This window comes from Typha latifolia, chromosome 1 (genome assembly GCF_019914945.1).
Source record: "Typha latifolia isolate L0001 chromosome 1, TyphaL0001v2, whole genome shotgun sequence".
NCBI classification, from domain to species: Eukaryota; Viridiplantae; Streptophyta; class Magnoliopsida; order Poales; family Typhaceae; genus Typha; species Typha latifolia.
Genome location: NC_133086.1, coordinates 7,556,783 through 7,580,211, shown reverse-complemented (window position 1 = coordinate 7,580,211; position 23,429 = coordinate 7,556,783). Strand labels below are relative to the sequence as shown.

Here is a 23,429-nt window from a genome sequence, read left to right as displayed (position 1 = left end):
ACCCCAGCCATAAAACCATTCAACTCCTGACGTGAATTAGGCATCTCAAACACTTTCGGTATCAAGTAGAAAAGAAAAATACAGTTAAACTAAAATGTTAAGAAAAAGGCTTTTGTTTTTCTTTTTTTTGGAGATTGTTAAAAAAAATTAAAAAAAAAACCCTCTATATGGAATTAAAGTAGTCTCATTTTATGTCAGCTAGGGTACAATTTTACAAATTTAATTCCTACAAAGAGTATTAAATCTTTTTCACGAGACAAACATCAAAGTAATACGTGACAAGGAATATACAATACAAGTGCAAAGAATGTTTAAATTTCTAGTTGTTGGAAACCACAAGTCAGTCGAATCGAATATCCAAGGCACACTACTCAGGGAGCCTGGACAAAGGATGCAGCAAATAAATACTATAAATGAAATCATCACCCGGCAAGTCTTATGGTTAAAGACAAAATAGTTGGTCAGCAAATGCGTTCTTGGGTATTTTATGATGTGATTTTCAAATGACAGTAAAACTGCAAGTCTTATGATGGAGCCAATAGAGGTTGTTATTCCAGATGGTACGGTACCTATCTGTACAAGGGACTACAATATGAAATCAATTAATTATGGCATCCTGAAGCAATAAAACGATACTGCACCTGCACAAAACTAATGCCTCATCTGTACAAAACTGCTTCTCAGAGATGGTAATTACAGAAATTAACCTACTCTTGGCGCATAGGATAAAATCATTATCCCAAGAGAACAGTGGCAGAGAAGAAGCACCTTTTCCCAATAGATTTTGTACCTAAAATGGACCACCCAGTCCTCTCGTTGTAGCACTCCACCTGTAAATGACGAAGAGAATACAAGTGATCTGGTTTTTCCCATGAAATCAACACGCAAATACCTAACTACGTAGATATACAGAAACTACATACAGAATCCACAAGTTTCTCGCCCACATTAAGCCCACCAATGATGAGTATAGCATCATTAAGTACTACTGCAGCACCATATCCTCTAACACAGTTCATTGGCGCATCCATCATCCAGGAACCAAGACGGGGATCAAAGGTTTCAACACTTGATACCATTTTTTCGCCATCATATCCTCCCATTGCGTACCTGAGTAAAAAATTGATTACTTCATACCAGAGTAAAAAATTGATTACCTCTTATCCTCTAGTTGAAGCTCACACAATGAAAAACCCACAGTTTCTCATTTAGAACAGCCAATGAATGAGATCCCCTTCTTGTATTCATACTTGGCAGTCTGGTCCAGTATCCTTCCCTTGGATCACATCTTTCAGCTGATCTAAGAAAAGAAATGATACTTGTTCATCAACTTCCGGCAGATATCAAGCATGTAACTCAAGCATATACGTTGGTCAGGGACACCATAAAAAAAGTCAATGATAGTGCCACAGAGATTTAATTTAATAGTTTAGGACAAGAAATGCAGCCGAAAGTTCTTGCTCCTTTTAGCTAGTGCTACAAGAAAACTAATGAGAATCTGTCTCCAAAACATACAAGGCCATGTAGCAACTAATAAAGCCCAGGGATCAACACTTCCCATTCAGCCATTAGGCACAAAATTAAGGCACTTGCAGTTATGCAGTACAATATTTCCAAGTGTTGTTTTTTTGGGGGGGAACTAATCTTAAAGCTGGAGGATGGTAAATTGGTAATCATATTGGTCTACTAGATTCTTTGTGTTGATATAGAGTAACTACCACTAGTCCACTACAATATCTTAAAGTAATAAGCGTGACTTAAATGGCATGTCTTCAGGTCAAGGCATAAAGCATTAGCATCAATCAGCCCAGTACCAACCCAAATAGAAACCAACTTAACAAACTCCATAACATTAATGGATTTTCAAAGATTCTGTATTGTTGAATAAATCATGAATTATCAACTGCTCTTTGTAGAAAGTGTATCATAGAAGAAAAACAACAAATGCTAGACTAAGAATGCATGAGAAATGCAGGAGACCATATTAAAACTAATTCACTTCCATATATTCATGAATAATATTATATTCGATCGAACATAATCTTTTAAGGGAACACTCAACTTGATTAAATAACTGATTATTCAGTTCAAAGAACCTTCGCAGGTTTTGGTGCTTTCTTTATCTAGTGATTCATAGAAACTATAATGAACACATTGGAAAAGAATTTTTTTTCCTTTTCAAGGATAGCTAGTAGTACAGCTTTTTCTGAGTTCTTGGATTTTGGAATTATAAGCACTTCACCTTGCAGATTATGACATCAAATGTGTCTTAATGCTTCTCTAACACATAGTTTAAGTAATCAGTTTGACTTTAAGAATTCACAAGTTTATTCAATAGTTCTTTTTTGAAACATTTTCAAGTAACTTTTGGAGTTGGCAGAACACGAGATTGCAAAGTGCTAATGTTAAAAAAAGAAAAAATATTATCTATATCACCTTAACTAAGGCAATTGGGCTTGCAAATGATGGACAATGGCACTAACGAAGAATCAAGAGAGGAGTTGCTAAATATCTTACTGCAAATAATTGTTTCCATCATATCCACCAACAGTATAGAGCACGCCATGAAATTCTGCTGCAGCAGGAGCAAACCGCTGGAACAATAAATTGCATAAGACTGAAGTATCAAATAATTGCTATTAAAACTGAAGTGACATGGAACATAGAGAAGTTAACAGATAGCAGTGTAATAAAGGAGAGATTGATCGAGTCCAGCTCTACTCAAGAGAATCGAGCTTCAGCCTATTTTGAGCCACTTGATAAGCAGATTCAAGGTTCTTTTAAATCAAGCCTAATTCAAGCATGAATGAAGCTTGAATCAACATTGAATTGAATGTTCGATAGTCTACACTTTGTAAAATAAAATCAAACATGTAACCAAGTTGAATCTTATTTATTGTGTGTGTGTGTATGTATGTCAAGCCTAATCGAGCCGACTTATCGTTAAGCTCATCTTGAAATTAAAATTTGAGCCTGATCCCCTTGATGAACCTTGACTTGTTTCAAATACGAGCTGAGCTTGAGCCAGCTTGATTATTTTGATAATCTTACTAACAGATGGACAAGCCAAGTTCATATGCAATAAAATTAAAGGTGTAGAGCTTATTGTTTAACAGGGCATATATTTCCTTTTGCATCATATGTTGTCACAAATTACAAGTCCCCTTTCAATATTTTTTTATTAAAAAAAAACTCATAAATCTCCTAAAGCTGGTTGAAGAAATACAGATGTGTAATGAACTAACATTTGTTGGACAATTTCATTTCTTTTATGTTGTATCTGGAGATGTTAATTACTTTCTTAACCATCACATGCAGATTTCCGTGGTCCAGCATTGCCTTCTGAGAATATCTTCCAAAAGAATAATGTGTTTACCCAGACAAACAACTGCCTAGTGAGGCATGGTTGCAGACTCCCCAGATGTGCCATCCAGCACAGTACATGCTATACATGTCAACTTTGTGAAAATTATCCCTTACCTTCAGGGAATGTAAAGCAAGCATAACTATATGTTAGAAGTGAAGATTTAGTTAAAATTGGCACCATGCTCAAAAGCCATGAGATGCATATATATTGTAATTACAGTCAACTTACACCTTGTATTTAATGATATAATGACATAGAATTTGGTAGTTGGATTCATTTATTTCATTAGTGATCTCCATTTACAATTAGTTTCAGCAAATTTGGAAACTTACTGAGAATTTAGTATAAAGCCTAAATGTGCATCTGCACATGCAGGGTTGCTAGTAAATTCAGATTAGTGTGAAAAGAATAGACCGAACTATAATTGTTCTCTGACTATGTGCATTCTAATAGAGGCACTGTACTGAACTCAAAGTTGATGTGGCATGTACTCAGTGAGATTCATGCTAGTACATTTGTAACACCCCATTTAAAAAAAAAAAATAAAAAAAAAAACCTGACTGACGCACGTGCCGAGCACGTGCGTCAGCCTGTCAGCCTGCCACCCTGCCCTTCCCTTTCTTCTTCTTCTTCCCTTCCTTTGCCGTGCACGCCACCCATCTCCATCATCTCTTCTTTCCCTCACCACAGCCTCTCCGTTCTCCTCTCTCTCCCTCGTGGTTGCCGCCAGCCGCCGAGCTCGCCGACCCCCCCCCCCCTCCGGTAAGCTCCTCCCCCTCCTTCATTTCTCCCCTTTCTCCTTCCCCTCCTCGGCCTCGTGCTGTGCCGGACCCATGCCCCCGCCGTCCCTGCGCTGCGCCGCCGGCCTCATGCCGCGCCGCCGCAGCCTCGTGGGCGCTTCCCTCCGCCTCACCCTCCTTCCATCGGTAGTGGAAGGAGATGAGGTGGATGGGTGGGGTTAAACCCCCCACAGTGGGCCGAGACCACCGCAGCCCACTAATCTGTTGGGGTGGGGTGGGCCGCCACCCCCCCGGCCCGTGCAGGGTGGGGTGCAGTGCGACCCATTAGCCCATTGTGGAGTGGGCTGCAGTCTGCAGCCCACTATTCCAACCTTGGTGGGCTGTGGCTGGGCCCCCAGCCCACCAAGGCCCTTTTGCTTGTGGGTTGGGTTTGGGCCTACCCTTTGCCTCTAGCCTAGCCATTTTGGGGCCATTTGGACCCTATAACCCTGTTTATCATTTTTCACATGTTTTGATTAGCCTGATCCTTAATTTTGGGATAACATAAGATTCCTAGGATACCCTTGTCTCGTACCAAACATAAATGTGCTAATAAGATAAGTAATTCTATTAGTTCGCTAATGACTCTACTTGCGTGAATTAATAGGATTGACACCGCGTGAGGAAGATTTTGGGATCCCGGACTAGCTGACGAGTTTTACCATACCGTGGAGACCCCCCAGGCGAGTAGAGTTATACAAATCTAGCATAACATAATTACAGTCATTATACCTATGTAGGAAATGTCGGTATTAATGCATGCGGTTGGTACTCCTATTATATCTTTTGCATACGTAGTTATTTATAACATGTTCATCATAGTATTATGAGAATGTTAATGTGACATCAACATTAGTATGATAATGCTTTACATGTGTCCGGTATGGTATACCATTGCATAGATGTATGATTCTTTGTGAACGTAGAATGTAATGATCATGATGACTATAACATGCTTTATGCACTCATAAACACCGCACCACTTCCACCTATCATTAGTAGTCGAATTCGACTATGCAAGACTCCCTACTCACTCGGCCCGGGGTTAAGGGTAGAGTGTATCTTATATGACTATACTATTAGCGGCCTACACCCGAGGTCGGGAAGCCCGTGTGGCATTCGGTAGTTATACCGCATAGTTAGGACTAGATTATGATGATAGAAGAACATGATTGTGAGGCGGGGATATATCTCTAGCGGTACCCGACGACGCGGGGTTAGGGCGCTCGTTGATGAGCCGAGGGCTCCGATTCTCCGCCGAGGGCGGTGATGATTTAGAGAGAGTGAGATATGGGCTTACGACCGGGGTCCTGAGTCTGATGGCCACAGACAACCGATCACATGTAGTGTCGCCATACACGTGTAGGTGATGTGTATATATCCCCCCTCGATGTATGAGATGATGGATGATTGTTTCTTAAGAGTATTTACCCTGTGTGGTGAATAGCTCGGTGAGCGATGATAAGTATGATTATTGCCTTGGTAGACATGAGATGACTAAACTGCTATTTTATTGCTATGCATAATATGTAAAACCTATGATTGAGATGTGTATGAAAAGAGATTGTCTCAAGCTTTATATCGTGTGAACTTATCATAATACGTTTAGGATCTAGCATGTTCCGGGATAGTATTTGGTAATCTTTATCAATTGCATTGACTTAGTAAATTGTGGTAAGTCATTTAAATAAGCATATCGTTATCGTTAGCAAATATGGGCATACATTGGATATATACATGCGATGTCATTAATTTAGATTGTATGAATCCTACTCGGGCCGTAAGCTCACCCGTGGCGGTATTATTTCGAGCTAGGGGACGCGGGTGCGGGTAGCGAGGAGTAGCCGCTTTTCTTTCAAGTACGTATATTAGTGTATTAAGCCCCTGCGAGGGTGTGATGATGACGTTGTATTTTCTTGGACTTTAGCATTGTATTTTGGATGTATATTTGGAAGGCTTGTTGTGGCCTGTGGACTTGTCTCCGGACTCTTATAATTGAGTTTATTTATGGTGAAATTGTGCTGTTGTGTGACTTGTGAAATCCTTGTACTGACAGGTCATGTGATACTCCGCGTGGGGGGATTTACCCACGCGGTACATGTATTTGGAGGTTTGGGTGTTTCAACATTCAAATTAGTGTGAATTAATATGGTTTCTCGACTATGTGCATTCTAAAAGAGGCAACGTACTAAACTCAAATTTAATGTGACATGTACTAAAGTGAGACTCATGCTAGTACAGTCAGATTAGTGTGAAGAGAATATACTGAATTATTTATTGTTCTCTGACTGTGCATTCTAAAAGAGGCACGATACTGAACTCAAAGTTGATGTGGCATGTACTCAGTGAGATTCATGCAACCAAGGCCCAAACAATGATGCAACTAAAGAGGAAAATAATATTAAGTTGGAAACTGGACTGGAGTCAGCATAAGTAGGGGTAGGTATGGCTCATTATGGACGACCATAGGAATGAAAAACAAGAGGAAAGTTTAAGATGCATAATTCAAACAGATAGAATTTCCATCTAGAAAAGCTCGATGTAAAAACTCCCACTAGCACTTTGGAATTACACATAAGCAACGTATTAACCAAAAAAAAATTGTGGGGGCCATGCTAAGTGTATGCACCACTCATTCTCTTCCTTGTAACCGTTACAAGAGGGGAGGAATGATTCAATTCGCAATTTCACATAATCCCTAGTGAAATCGCCACAGGGAAAGCGTACCCCTCCCCACCCCCACCCCCCCCACACACACGCACGCACAGCAATCACTCACCTTCTTTCTTCCTCCTTACCACACTAAAGCAGCTGTTGTCTGAATCAGCTGTCAAAGCATTTTCGGAGCAAATGAAGACCACCTATCTACTCATCCGTGTCCTCTTTCACCTGCTGTATTTAATTTTAATTTAATAGTTTAGAAAGTAGTGTAGCCCCAATTCATTTTTATGGCTTCATCAAAAAAATTCCACCTATTGGTACATTCCATTTAAAAACATATCGGGGTTCAATTGATTTCAATATCAATTCTGAAAATTATTTGTGATTGGACCAGGGCGAGGCATTGAATATGATTCCAGTGGCGGAATTGGGCATGTGAGTAGGCTAAACCGATGAGAAGAACAAGAGAGATGCGCTAGTGGTGATGATTTGGATAAAGGATATGGTTTATTAGATGATAATAAAAGTTGCATAATATCGCGACTTTTATTCTTTCACTTCTGACCTGGGAAGCTCGGATACCCCAAAATGGGATAAGTATCTATATCCGGCACGTTTTCGAATTATCCTGAATTTAAATAATTAATTTTTATTCCCGAATACGGGGTGGACACAACCGGATACGTTGGGATACATTTTGGGTTTATTTGGGTAGTTGGGGGACGACGCTGTTCCCTCTCTCTTGACCATGACGACGCCGTAGCTCTCTGTTCTCCCCCTCTCTCGACGAACCAACCGACGATAGTATTTTCTTTTCATTTCTTCTCTCAACAAACCAGCTCTTTTTTTCCTCAATTTCTTCTCTGAATTTTCTTCATTTGATTTCTTCCACTTTCCCCTTCTTGAATTCTATTTTAAGTTAGGTTCCTCAGTTTTTTTTCCTTTTCTTTTCTCAATTTTTTCCCTTTGTTCTCTGATTTTTCTTTAAAATTGTGCATATTTCTTCTCTATCTTATTTTCAGTTTAATTAATTCTAATATGATCACTTAGACCATGTTTGTTTTAAGTTTAGGGACCTCCCCTGAATTGGTTTAAGGACTCCTAAACTGGTTCAGTAACTAAATATTTTTTTTATCTTTTTCATATATAACTAAGTTTATTCTCCAAAAAATTAAAACTAAGAAATGAGAATAACTAATCAAGTTCGAAGCTTAATCTCAAACTAAACAAGGCCTTAAGTATTACATGATTAAGTATGGTTACTTAAGTATTACAAGTCATTATTGTAATGGTCATGTTTGTAAGTCAGCTGGGATGCTTATAGAGGCTCAGTATTTTGATATTTTTTAGACTCCATGTGTTGTCCATACCCTCAACCTTATATTAAAAAATATATGTGCATCAAAAAATACTAAATGGAATGAGGAGAATAACTTATATAAAAATGAATAATTAATGTCATTTTCAATTACACTATTGACTTATGATTACTCTCATTTTGGTGTTATGCAAATTGTAAAATGTTGGTGGATATACTTTATATACTTTAGTGCTATGAGCTATGAGCCTATGAGTTGCTCATATTGAGTGTACTAATATCTACTATTCTCATTTTGGTGCATTATTTGTTGAATGTTGATGTATTTTTTGTTTAATTATCTTTGATATCTACTACTCTTATTTTTGCTACTAAATGCTTATGTAGATATTAGATATATTAAAATATTGGATGCAATGTTATGTAGAGGTTGTCATTAGAATATAAATTTCTGTTTGCACAGACATGTATAGGTTGCCATTAGAATATACTATTTTTATATAATTTTTTAATTATCGTATCTTAGACGTATCGTATCCTATTTTTTGACAATTTGTTGTATCCTCGTATCGTATCCATATCCTATATTTGTATCCGTGCTTCATAACTTCCAACTAAAGGAAATAATTTCGCAATTTACAATGACACTTCTCGTCAAGGCTCGAGATGTGTATTGATGCAACATGAGCAAATGATAGCTTATACTTCTAGGCAACTTATTGTTCATGAGTACTACCCTATTCATAATCTTGAGATAGTTGTAGTTGTGTTTGCATCACTATATTTATAAAGAATCTTGTGAGATTTTATATATCACAATTCTCAAGTATATATTCACCTAGAAGGAGCTTAATTGAGGCAACGTTGGTGACTAGAGCTGATCAAGAATTATGATGTTACTACGTTAGCATGAATTATCATGCAAGAAAGGAAAATGTGGTGGCAGATGCTGAGTTAGAAAATCTTTAGAGGGAGGGAGTGCATCATAGAGAAGTTTAGATGCTTAGAGATTGAGGTGACATCGCACCATGAGGAGCTTTATGCAACTAGTCGGTGGTTAGGCCTACACTTCTTAATAGTATCTAGATTGCTTAGTTGGACACTAATCTCAAAAAAGTTTAGAAAAAGTGGAGAAAAGTTAAGCTCTTGCTTAAATCAAAATCACATAAGAGATTGCTCAAGTATCATAATTGGATATGTTCTAGCTCGTGAGAAGATAAAAAATGAGATCATATCATAAGCTCACAATTTGGGATTCAACATTCACCCAGATAATACAAAGATGTACAGAGACTTCCAGGAGAATTTTTGATGCAATGGCATGAAGAAAGACATTGCTAACTTTGTGGCTAGATGTTTAATTAGCAAATCAAAGTCGATCATCAGAGATTTGTAGAAAAGTTGCAATCTTTACCTTTGCCTAAGTGGAAATGAGAAGACATAACTATGGGTTTTCTCTTAGGACTTCCACACACTCGATCAAATTATGATGCAGCTACGGTGAATGTGGACATATTAACCAAATCTGCCCACTTCTTAGTTATCTGTATAACTTACTCTCGAGATGCTCTCTACAATTGTCAATAAAGCATGGACACCTACTAGGAGAGGTGTTCATGTTGGAGTCCGACACAAGTCCGACGTATCCAGAATTAAAAAAAATCAAAAATAAAAAAGAAACATGGGCTGGACAGGGCTGGAGTGAAAACGGGTGTAACGGGTCGAATTGAGTCAATTTTGGTTAACCTGAATCCAAACCCAAAACTAAATCTCTCCATGTAGCCAAAGGTACCCTTTGCATCTCTGTGCCAAAGGTACCCCTTCACAGGTACACCATGTAGCCTCCTGCTAACAATTCATCCTTGGATATGGTCATCATTGGCAACGCCGGTCACGCCGATGGTGTAGCCTCCTGCTGAAGCCAAACATAGAGTAGTTAGTGTCCTTGTGCCTCATCATCGTCAACTACCTTGACCAACCTTTTTTTACCTCGTGTGAGATGTTTTGGTCGTGAGGAATGGTTTGGACCACTCGAGGTGGAGAAGTTGGCAGACCTTCCCTCATTGCGCTTTATCTTGTATTCTTCAATTTCTTGTTGCTCCTCCATCGAGGGAGAAAAGAAGGCTAGGGTGGGCAAGCCCAACCCATAGGTTTATGTGGGTAATGACCCATGACCAAGGTGGGCCGACAAAGGCCCAACCCACTTTTTCCTTTTAGTTGGGTTTGGGCCTTAGTCCATTCCATTTTAGCGTAGTGGGTGGGTTGCAAGTCCGCAGCCCAGCCTAAGTATTTGGGTTTCATTTTGGCCCAAATAATGATTAAAAGATTTTCTAGAAAGTCTAATTGTTGTATAATAATTGTTAAATTACAAGATAAATTTGTTTATGAATAAAGGTGACAATTTTTCTCACACCCAGATATTGATTTGAATTATTCCACATGGACCATAGATGAGTGGGTTCACTTACGTTTTGGTCCATCCTGAAAATCTGTATATTCTATTATGGTATCATATTGTCTTCATGCAATCTTATATTTCATACAATATTACTCTTTGTGCATTATTATATTTCATGCAAATTACAAATATATTAATCACAAATAGCTAGTGTGAGTAGGACTCGAAGTTTCTTTATAGATCGTTTCGCAACTTTTCGTAGTAATTCGAATATGCCTGCATATCCAAGAAATAAAGTTATTTTAGATCACTACGACGACCTTCTTAAGTGACTTTGACTGAGTTAAGGTACAATCTAATGCTATATCGAAAAATTTCCTACGGTGACTCTAATCTCTCTCTAACGGTTAGAGAAAAAGACAAAATGTGTTTACCACCTAATAACACCTCTTGGTGACCCTAAATGGATCAACTACGAGGAAAAGACTTGAAAAACACCTCATGTCTAACTTTAAACTTTTTTATTATCTTGAGAATTTTTGAAGTTATTAATTTATATTGACTTTTATAAGGGTTTGTATATCCCAAAGTCTATTAAGGCACATGGTTGGTCACTATTCCAATTTCGGATCATGATAAGCAACTTTTGTGTGTAGCTATCCTGCATATTCAATAGGCATATAATCAACCAGCCTATGGTTGAATATTATTATATATGAATCAAATTGTTGACCACCTTGCATAAGAATCTAACAAGATAAAGAGAAGTGTAAGTGGATGTAAAGCTTGGTGCTGACTATCGAAGCCTGCTCATCATATCTTGTTTTCCTAGTTGTTCTCTAACTATGTCGATTAGTCAATTAAAGAAAAGGAGAGGTAATGGACGATAAGGCAAAGCATATTCCAAGTGATGGAAGATATCTACTATCTATTTTTGATATAGACAACTTCATGGTTGGTAATTTTCATTTTTGTTCGTTTATTTGCTTGAAACATGAGATATAGTTATTCTAGTTTTCTTTAGTTACAATTCAACACTAAAAATGTCCTTATTTCTGGAAATTCGGCTTGATTATTCTTTTCTTTAGGATAACTAATAGGACATTGTACTACTGCTTGCGATAATTTCTTCACTATTGTATAGTCAAAGATGTCATTCAACTTATGCAGGAGTGTAGGACCTTACAAAACTAAATACAAAAAAGTGTTAGCAATGCCCGAGTCTGTTATTTCTTTTTTTTCCTCATCAATTAGGAATGTAAAATATCTTCCTACTCTAACTTCAGAGCCCCAATGCTCCATTAGTAAATTTTGTTCATATTATAAGAGCTTTAAAATACAAGCTACGGAAAGAGCCTAAGTTCTTGAGGAAATGCTAGACTTCTCAGTCTTACCAAAACTTTCTAGTTCCATAAATGGGGGCACCACTGGACCTTCTAACTATCCTTTTTTGCACATCAGTAGTTTGCAATTTCCCTAGTGGCATGTCAGTATACTGAGATCTAGATTTACATAATCTCAAATAATTCACCAAAGTTTGATGCCCTTTCCTTTTCTCCTTTCTTCCATCATATGCTAACACAATTTTGTATCTTCCTAAAGCATAAAGACACCATTTCAGTGCACCCATCTTCAGTGTCGGTAGATACACAGATTCAGAGCCTTTGGTTAGTAATATTACTGAAGAAATACATGATAAAGATTCTACCATTCTAGTCTGTCACTACTCAAGATATAAAGGTTAGAAATTAGAAGACCAATCACATTGGTAAAGGTCCTCAGACCATATATAATGCTTCTAGAAGAAAAGGTCCAATAATCATTGGAGTACAATAACTAATTGAGCATGAGAGCATCTCCAAAAGTCTCCTCCTTTTCCTTACTTTATGTTCAATAATCTTTTTCAATAGGATATAATTGTTTTAAGTTTTTGACCTAAATTAATCATTCAACATCAAAAGAAAAAACTAAAACTGCCTAGTATGTACTATGTAGACATCGTCTTGAGTCTAAATGTCTAATGGAGTTTTATATTAAAATATATATGAGATGATAAAAGGTGACATGATAAAAAACTTGTAAGAATATTGAGTACTAAGAAATCAACACAGCCAAAAAAATCCCCAAGAAAAATCTCATTTTCCGAATCTATTTATAATGTGCAACTAATGACGTACTGAACGAAAAAAGAAAAAACACTAGAAAAAACTAATCCAACTAGTTAGAAATAAAAAAGAATGAGGCGTACCCTCTGAAGCATAGATGGGCTGTAGATCCACTTCCCAAGAGCTGGATCAAACATCTCAACATCTGAGAAAGAGTCAAGCCCATCACCTCCACCAATAGCAAAAATTTTGCCACTCATTGTAGCTCCAGCAAGGCTTACTTTTGCACGGTTTAAGCGAGGACACACGGTCCATTCATCATTCCTTTTGTTGTAACATTCAACTTCATTGAAGAACAGAATGTCATTTAGGTAAGGAGCTCATCGAAGAAAGTCAGGTAAGATGCATGGAGTAGTGATACCTGTGTTATACCATGAAGAGCCATCTCCGCCACCAAAAACAAATATATTATCATCCAGCGTTGCTGCAGCAGCATATGAACGGGAACAACTCATTGGTTTGAGAGATGCTAGTTCGTCCAAGGAAGGTGAAAAAGAATCCAGTGAGGATAACCACATGGTGCCATTATAACCACCAATTAGGTAAATGACTTCTTCAGATGCATGTTGTGTGAGTGTGACTGTATTTCTAGATGTCCCACCATGGAGGGACATGGAAGAACAAAAGTTTGACTCCAGCACTTCAACTTGATACTCTAGTTGCTGAATCTTTCTTCCTGATTCCTTAACCACATCCCTCAATATTTGAATTTCTTGATCTGACTCAGCCTGCAAAGCACGGTAGATTATAGCATGATAAAAAAAATACAATGTACAGTGAATGCTATTATACATATTTCAGAAGCCTTCACAAGGCTCAAGTCAAGAATGTCTTCATAAATTGAGTATGTAAAGAAACAAAAATGAGCGGATGCATCAAATTCAATTATAGTCTTATTCCAAACAAGAAATATTATCTTCCCTATAATGCATACAAATTATCACTGTTACACTATTAAGGATTGGAAACTCAATAAGATGGAGTATCAAAAAGGAATATAACACATAATCAACAAGAAAAAAATTTCCAATTAAGTTATCAAAGTGATATGTAAAATGGGAATCTTACATGCAAGTAATTCTTCTCAACATAATAATGCTTAGTCAACTAATAATAAATTTATAATATAAAAAATAAAAATGCTGATAACAAATACCTGTTTCTTCTCCAAAGTTGCAGTCTTTTGTGCCAATTGTTCAATAATTTGCACCAACTACATAAGAACATAAGGGAAAGAAACAAAGATTAAGGCTTCAAATATAGAAGATTATAAAATTACTCTAGAAGTATAAATCGCATGGTTAAGACCAAAAAGGAAAAGGAGCAAAATGTGACAATTACATTAGGAAAGGGAAAGGAAGGGGAAATCAAGGAGAAAGAAAATTGATTAGAATCAACTACCTTGGCACCTCCTTCATATTGGCAAGAAATTGTTGTGTTTCCCCCTGAAAAAGCTAAATCAAAGGATTCTTTTGAAAAATTAGCTTCCCCTTGTACTTTTTCTGGCATGTACAGACCTGAACTATCATCACCGCAGTAATTGAAAGATGGACTTGAGCATTCTCGTTTAATTGATATAGCATTTAGTTTCTGTACATTGGCTTCAAGCCTGACATCATCGGAACCTGAATGATATTCCTGCAAAGTCTCCCCTCTTTTAGCATGCAAGCTTTCCTCCAGAACAATCTGGCTCCCTCCATCCAGATGAAGGTCAACAACTGCATCGTTGCTCTTCACAGTCTCTGCTCCCTTGACACCAGGACTTTCGTCCAATAGATTCTGATTGTCTCCGCATGGGACAGGATGAATACCAAACTGACTGTTGCTAGCAGTCTCATCACAGTATTCCCAGTCTGAAATTTGCTCTTTGATTTCACTATCATCCGGAGCACTAGTTGATGTTTTACTTGAGCTAGCAAGCTCAACATCCCAATCAGCCCAGTTAGCTGACCCAAACTTATTTGGATCTGTCAAAACAGCAAAGGAGTTGGCATCCTTTGTGACAGCAGCCTCAGTGTTCATATGTCCTGCACGAGCAGTTATCTTCCAGTTTGTTGCTGGAAAAGTTTTAGAAAGGTTTTCCTCTTTTGAAACTGCTGGAACTTGCTTGATATTGAGAGGCACAGTATAAGGTTTGAATAATATCTTTAGACCTTCTACTTGTGCATGGTCTAGTTCAAACCAAAAGTGTTTATAATGATAGTAATTGTCCTCGATTACTTTCTTGAACTGGTTTTCTAGAAGTGGTAGGCATTGTTTCTTGATGCAGATACGAACCTTAAGAATGTAAATAGCCAATACTTGATCACAGACAGATACCAGAAGTACTTAGATTGAACTTCCAAATGAAGCATGCTAAGTAAGGAATTCTCCATCCACAATACCTGTGCAGGAAAGGATGTTCTTCTTGTACCCCCATCAGTCCATGCATATGGGTCAATGTTCATCTGGCCATCGCTTGCCGCCTCATAAATTCCATGCAATTTTCGATCACTATAGTTGAATAGGAATAGCGGCAGACCAGGTTTGATATTCCCCACATACGAGATGTGCAGTGAGGGCAATCCTATAAAATAAGTTGCAGTAAGCCAGTAACTACACACAATCTCCAAAAGTATACATGTCTTAAAAGATCCTGTAAGGTCGTCAATCTTTTACTGCAGTGATTACATGCAATTTAACTCTAGAATTGATAATTTAACAGAAATTAAGCTGAGAAAACAGCAAGAAGATAAGCATAGCATGCGATTGGAAAAATGAGGTACAAAAACAAACCGAATATCTGCTTCGAGAGGCATTCTTTCATGGTGTTGTGCGTGCAGCCAAAGATGACTCCTCCAATGTCACCCTGACGCAAATTACGAGCAGATACCGAGGTATTCAATGGCATTGGAGCGATTTGCTGCTTAGTTGAAACAGGAATCGTCTCCGTCTTTCTTCCAGCCCCCATTGTATGTACTTCCAAAGGACAAAAGAAACACAAATTGACATAAAAATCCACGACAAAGATTCAACCAGAACAGTTCAAGATGGCATCGCTTTAACCTCCCTAAACTTTATCATCATCTAAGAATCGTAACAACCAACAAGAAACAAAGAAGTGAAATCTTCGTCGAAAAGAGAGCATAAAAGCAGAGGAAAATTTACACTAAATTCCCTAACAACCTCGTTCATTACGATCAACAGAACGAAATGACTGCCTATTCGGTTCGAACTCATCCAGCATTCAATCGAAACACCGATCATAACAAATCAAAGATGTCGATAAAGAGAAACGAGAGGGAAATATTACTTTGAAAGCGATCGTTGCCGACGAATGCTACAAATAATAACGTGATCAAGGAGAGGAACCGATCGAGTTAGGGTTTATGGTGCGGTTTGTTCCTTGGAATGGAACGGAAAAAGAGAGAGAACAGGGGAGGGAGTTTCAAAAACACGCCGGTGTGTGGAGTGAAACTACTCTCGCATTTTCCGTTTATGCTACCTAGGAATTGGGAAGGAATGGGGGAGCCGATTCCGGTAACCACCTGGTTTGCTGAACAGAGTAGCGTCCAAAGCCGACGCGTTCCTTGAGAGGTCGGCTCGTTTCCAAATTCTTGCCTGGTGCAATGGCGGTAAGGGTACATAGGAGGTGATGCCAGCTAACCGAGTTTCTTTTTTTTAACAAATTATGAATTAATATGATAATTATAGATTAGATAAAATGACCAATTCTCTCATACATATAGTTGGACAACTGAACTAGTTCTCCTAAAAAATGGACCACAGGAGTTCACACCATTTGGATATAGTGTTTTAGTGAAAACTTCACTAAACTTTAACTCTAAGAAAAATTGGTTGAAAAATAAGATAATTCATGGATAGTGTTAAATATATTTTTGTATTTCATTACAATATTATGATAGCAGATCCGTTTATTATTCTAACTTTAAATTATGATAAGAAAATAAATAGAAGTGCTCCGATATCATGAAAACGTTACTCATGCATGGTATTAGTTATATAAGATTTGGTAGTATTTAATTATAAATTATGAATAATAGATCCATAATTTATAGAAAAGAGTTTTATTGATTAACCAAAGTGTCCTAATATTTATAAGAAAATTGAACACATAACTACTATCATAAATTAATAGAATTCAATCACTAGGCGACACGGAGAACTGTGCTAACAAATTGAGTTGATGAACCCAATAAAAAAGAAAGTGCTTAAAATTTATTAATAAAAGTAGTTTTTCACAAGTGTCACATCACACATCATTTTTTATTTACTACTTATTCCTAATATTATATTAAAAATATGATAAAATAAGTTTATATTTGTATCCAACCAAAACAAAAAATATTTAAAATGCCCCCAAATGATTAATTTATTTTCCTGTATATTTTTGTAACTCTTAATATTGTCATATTTTCTAGTTTAAATTTGAGTTAACTATATTTTGACTCATTAACGATCATTTCATATCATTTTCACTCTGTTAAGAAAAAATAAACATATACGCATTTATCTAATTATATCACTCTACCTCCTTAGTTAAAAATTTTAGTAAAAAATATTAAAAAAAATTGAATACTAATTAGATGGATAAAAATAATGTTTCTTTTTTTTCTCTCTCTCTTTTTAGAAGTGGAATTTTAAAGAATTATAAAATATTAATTTAGAATTTAATACTTGAAGTAGTTGGTATCGTGATCACTAAAAAAAATGGAAGGATATAGAAGAAAAGCAAAGTCATTTTATTTATATACTAAATCAGCCCAATGACTTATTGGTTTTGAGTGTGCGTGGAGCTAGTTGCTATGGTGAATTGATGCACCTCTAACTAAACTCAAATAATATTTTTTAAAACTCTATTTGAGCACTATTTTATTATAGTAATTTTAGATTTTATACTTTATTTCTATTCCAATATCTTTTTAAGTAATTCTTTAATTTGTACCTATTGTCACTATTAGATCGACATCAAATAATAGAGAACTTATGGACCCCATGAAATCTAGATTAATATAAAAGAGAACGAAAATGTACATCACAATAGGAGATAAATCTTAGAAAAAAATACTATTTATTCCTATAGTTTAGCGTTAACTATTTCGAATTCAAATTTAAGCACTTAATCTTCTTATGGTTCAGAACAAATTATAACTATTAGTCAACCGTTAACTAAATCGTAAAAAAACGTAATTATCTCTATAGAAAGTCTAATTTGATGATAATAGAAATTTTTTCTTAGTTATTTTATATTGTATACACTGTGAAAAATATTGGCGCTAGTAGAAAAACACTATCAATTTTGGATGAAAAATTTAAATATTGCAATTTATATTCACAAGTGTTTAATTCTAAAAAAAAGAGCTTAAATTTAAAATACAATGAGATAAATTAAAATTGAACTAAATTGACTTGGAGTGTATTCTCTTATTTTATTCCTGTTATATTAACACCAAAATTAGAAAATAAGAAATCTTAATATTATCTAATATGAGGAATAATATATGCTTCTTTATCTAATATCTAAGAAATTTAACATCGAAAGATTGGGAAAATTAAAACTATAAATTTATATTTAATAATAATATAATAACATTGTATTATTCTAAAAATAGCATGCTCTTAAATAAATATAATATTTTGCGTACTTACACCACCACTATATATAGCTCAATGATTAAGTTTTATTTCATTCCCTCGTAGATACTAAAATTGATATTCGATAAAAATTTTATTAGAGCACTATATGCGTATGATTTAGACTTATTGTGGTTCACTTTCTTATGAATGTTAACTTAATTGTCCAATTTATATGTCAAAAAGGGCTAGCTCAATCATTTGTTCAGCCTATAGACTATGTGCTTATGATCAATTAAAAATAAATAGATTTTACTAACTTAATTCAAATATGTCTTGGACTAACTGTGGTAATTTTTCATATAACATAATAATATTAACTTAATATAAGATTTTGCAAACTTACAACACTAATATAGCTCAGTGGTTAAGTCTTACTTTATTCCTCATAGACGTTAAGATAAATATTGAACACTATATGCGCATGATTTAAACTCATTGTACTTCATTTTTTTAGGAGTGTTGACCTAGTTGTCTAATATATATATTAAATAGTATTATTCAGCCCTTTGTCTAAATAGATTTTGTTCACTTAATTTAAATATGTCTTGGACTAAACATAATAATTTTTTATATAACATAATAATATTAATTAAATATAAAATTTTGCATATTTATAATACCACTATAGCTCAATGGTTGAGTTTTACTTTATTCTTCATAGATATTGAAGTCGATATTTAGGAAAATTTTCATTAGAGCACTATATGCATATAATTTAGACTGTTTGTGGTTTTTTTTTTTAGGATTGTTAACATAGTTGTCTAACTTATATATTAGAGAGATTTAGCCCGATCATTTGTTCGGCCTATAATAATATGTGTTTATGATGGATTAGAAATAAATAGATTTGTCTAACTTAATTTAAATATATCTTAGATTAAGCGTGATAATTTTTACACAATAATATTAACTAGATATAATATTTTGCCTTATGATATTACTATAGTTCAGCTGTTAAGTCTTACTTTATTTCTTGTTGATGTCTATATTTGAATTTCTTTATTGAGTACTACATGCGCATAATTTAAACTCATTTTGGTTCATTTTATTTTATCTATTTAATTCAAATATCTTAGAATAAATGTGACAATTTTTTATATAACATAATAATATTAAGTAAGTATAAGATTTTGCATATTTATGTCACCCTATAGCTGAGAGATTGAGTCTTGCTTCATTCCTCATATGGAGGTTGATATTTAGTAAAATTTTTATTAGAATATTATATGCACATAGTTTAGACTCGTTATTTATTTTATTATAAGTGTTAAACTAATTATCTAACCTATATATTAGAGATGACTAACCTGATCTTTTATTTAGGTTATAGCTTATGTGCTCATAATAGATTAAAAATAAATAGATATTGCCAACTTAATTCAAATATATTTTAGACTTTGTGTGATAATTTTTACATAACACAATTGTATTAAGTAAATATAAGATTTTATCTATTTATAACACCACTAAACTTAGTAGTTACGTCTTATTTTATTTTATTCCTCATAGGCATTGAAGTTTGGAGTAATATATAGATATAGTTTAGACTCGTGGAGATTTATTTTTTTAGGATAATTGTCCAACCTATATATTACAGAGGGCTAGCTTAACCCTTTGTCTAGCCTATAGCTTATATGCTCATGATCAATAAAAAAATATTTTTGCCTAATTAATTTAAATATGTCTTAAATTAAATGTGATAATTTTTTAATAATATGATAATATTAAATTTATATAATATTTTGTCCACTTATGCCACCATTGTAGCTCAGTGGTTGAATTTTACTTTATTCTCTTATAGACATTGATGTCGATATTGTTAAATTTTTAATTGTTGCAGTTTATTTTCTTTAGGGTGTTGACCTAGTTGTCCAACCTATATATTGAAAAGAGCTAGGTAGGCAATTTGTCCGACTAATAGCCTATATGCTAATTATTGATAAGAAAAAGATCTTGTCAATTTAATTTAAATATATTTTAGACTAAGTGTGATACATTTTTTATATATAATATGATAATATTGAGTAAATATAATATTTTGTCCACTTATGCCACAATTGTAGCTTAGTGGTTGAGACTCGTGTTTACTTTATTCTCTATGGATATTGATGTTGATATTTAATAATTTTTTATTATAACATTATATGCGTATAGTTTAGATCGTTGTGATTAATCTTTTTTTAGAAGTGTTGACATAGTTGTCCAACATATATATATTAGAGATGACTAGTTCAACTTTTGTCCGACCTATAATTTATATAATCATGATCAATACAAAATAAATAGATTTTTCTCACTTAATTCAAATATTTCTTGGATTAAGTATAATAATTTTTCATAATACAATAATATCAGCTCAACCCATGCTAATATAATAGTGCTCAGTTAGTTAAAGAGGCTCATGTTGTATAAGTGTTAAACATACAAGTTTTAATGACATTTGTTTAATTGGGACATTATTAAGTTTTTACTTTTTTATAAAAATAATTATCTCAATCCATTAATATGTTTGTAAATTATTTTCTTTTGAGTGTTTACCCAGTTGTCCAACCTATATATTGGAGAGGGTTAGCTCGATCATTTACTAGCTTATGTGCTCATAATCAATAAGGAATAAATCATTTTTGTCACTTAAATCTCGAACCAAATATGAGAATTTATCATATTACAAAATAATATTAAGTAAATGTAAGATTTTATTTATTTATGTCATAACTATAGTTTAATAGTTGAGTTTTACTTTATTTTTATAGATATTAAAGTTAATATTTGTAATTTTTTTATTATAGTAATATATGTGTATAATTTAGACTTATTGTGGTTCATTTGGAGTGCTGATCTAGTTGTTCAACTTATATATCAGAGAGAGCTAGCCCGACCCTTTGTTCAATCTAAAACTTATGTGAAAATTAAATATATTTTTATTAATTAATTTAAATATATTTATAACAAAGTGTTATATTTTTTATATAACACAATAATACTAAGTAAATATAAGATTTTGCCCACTTATGATATCACTATAGCTTAATGATTGAGTCTTATTTTATTTCTTATAGCCGTTGAGATCGATATTTAGTGGATTTTTAATTAGAACACTATATGCGCATTGTTTAGACTTGTTATAGTTTATTTTCTTATAATTATTAACATAGTTGTTCAATCTACATATCGGGGAGAGTTAATCCTATCTTTTGTTTAGCTTATATGCTTATGATTGATAAAAAATAAACAAATTTTGATTATTTAATTTAAATATGTCTTAGTGTGTGACAAGTTTTCATATAATATAATAATATTAATTAAATACAATATTTTTCTTACTTATGTTAGTATTATAGCTCAGTGATTAAGTCTTTGGTAAATTTTCTTATTGGAGAACTATATGTGTATAGTTTATACTTGTTATTTATTTTCTTAGGATTGTTGACCTAGCTGTCTTATATATTGGAGAGGGATAGCTAAGTCTTTTGTCCAATCTATAGCTTATTTACTCATAAAAAATAAATAGATTTTATCCACTTAATTTAAATATATTTCAAACTAAGTGTGACAATTTTTTAATATAATACGATAATATTAATTAAATATAAGATTTTGCTCATATATGCTATCGTTATAACTCAGTGGTTGAGTTTTACTTTATTCCTCCTAGATATTAAGGCTAATATTTAGTAAATATTTTATTAGAATACTATGTGCGTATATTTTACTCATTGTTGTTTATTTTCTTAGTTGACCTGGCTTGACCCTTTGTCCGACCTATTATCTCTATGTCTATAATCAATAATAAATAAATAAATTTTGCCTACTTACTTTAAATATGTCTTGGATTAAGTATGACAATTTTTCATATGACACAATAATATTATCTCAACCCATTCTAATATGATAATACTCACTCAGCTAAAGATGTTCATGTTATATAAGTATTTTCAGATGGGAATCTTAATGATATCTATTTAATTAGGACATCATTAATTTCTCACTTTTCTCTAAAAGTTTGTAACTCGCCAACTTATTCATTATCTGATAATTTGAATATGACATGAATACAACAATTAATAACTTGAATACATATATTTAATCCGAATAATCTATGTATACTTGAACCAATTTAATCCTGAACATATTTAACCTGTTTATCTAACCTATTTAATATGTTTATTAAATGGGTTAAATAGATGAGTCATGTAACTAGTTTAATAAACACACTGTGTAATTATATTAGTTAATTGAAACTTGACCTATTTACTAATCTCAATCCTATCCTACTGGAACCTAATACCACTTGACCCAAATATAACTCCTAGTCTCCTATCTTGGATCTATTAAAATGCCATAAAAACTAACCACCCTTCCATATCAGCTCAAGAACATCCACAATTATCTATGAACATTTTCTATGTTATAGGCATATTAGATTTCTGCATAGCAAGGGCACAAATCCTCCATAGGTGTAAAAAAAAAACATATAATAATGCTGGAAAAGAGTAGTTAAATGTTCCCAACCACTGTCCTAAGCTATTAGCTAGCTCATTAGATTACAACCAATTATTAGGTTTAGTTTTCCATTGCAACCCATGTTCTTCATAGATAAGTAGATAGATAGAGAGAGAATAAAATTATTGAGATAGCCAAAAATGTCTGCATAAAGCCAAAGTCCTGAAAATTACTCACTCTATATGAATATTTTTGTTGTTACTCCACCTAGACCTAGATGTCATTGACCTATATACATTTATAACTTTCTTAACACAAGTAGTAATGTTACAATTCATTTATATATACATATATATAACCATCTATGTCCAATAATTCCATAGGCTTAAGAGTTATAAATATAATTCACACTTATTATTAGACTTCAATGGTCTGAAAGTTAAGTCTTCATGGTTTCAAAGAAGAGACAAACTAGCCTTGAATCAAGGCAAGATGTTAGGGGAGATGTCTCTCATCTCTGGACTGATGGCAATCAGATGGCTGTTATGAGATTTCTTGACCTGAAATCAAGGATGGGTGTTGACTAGTAGAGCCTGGTGAGACTTGACATGAATATTAATCTTACATTAGAAACTGGAGATGAAAATAAGAGAGCATTTGT

At 34.1% G+C, this 23,429-nt stretch overlaps 1 protein-coding gene across 2 annotated transcripts; it reads right to left on the bottom strand.

The window, feature by feature from the left end:
• Positions 1 to 496: 496 nt before the first annotated feature.
• LOC140780593 (uncharacterized) lies at positions 497 to 16,154 on the bottom strand. 2 transcript variants are annotated; one of them, XM_073126239.1, is made up of 11 exons: positions 15,981 to 16,154; positions 15,464 to 15,646; positions 15,073 to 15,254; positions 14,090 to 14,965; positions 13,845 to 13,901; positions 13,050 to 13,416; positions 12,772 to 12,971; positions 2,518 to 2,594; positions 1,199 to 1,300; positions 924 to 1,110; positions 497 to 830 (listed from the first exon to the last, which is right to left on the bottom strand). In XM_073126239.1, exons 2-11 carry the CDS (start codon positions 15,636 to 15,638, stop codon positions 735 to 737), a joined length of 2,319 nt encoding a protein of 772 aa, XP_072982340.1. In that variant the 5' UTR covers positions 15,639 to 15,646; positions 15,981 to 16,154; the 3' UTR covers positions 497 to 734. The 2 variants fall into 2 exon arrangements, with proteins under 2 accessions (XP_072982340.1, XP_072982341.1); XM_073126240.1 differs by lacking the exon at positions 1,199 to 1,300.
• Positions 16,155 to 23,429: the final 7,275 nt, after the last annotated feature.

Bases quoted from the DNA above. Each gene is read 5' to 3' on its own strand.
- LOC140780593 (XM_073126239.1), bottom strand. From the start codon at position 15,638: ATGGGGGCTGGAAGAAAGACGGAGACGATTCCTGTTTCAACTAAGCAG. The intron at 15,255-15,463 runs GTTTGTTTTTGT...CTTATTTTATAG, and splicing joins CCTCTCGAAGCAGATATTCG to GATTGCCCTCACTGCACATC. The intron at 1,301-2,517 runs GTAAGATATTTA...TTCTTTTCTTAG, and splicing joins GATGGAAACAATTATTTGCA to ATCAGCTGAAAGATGTGATC.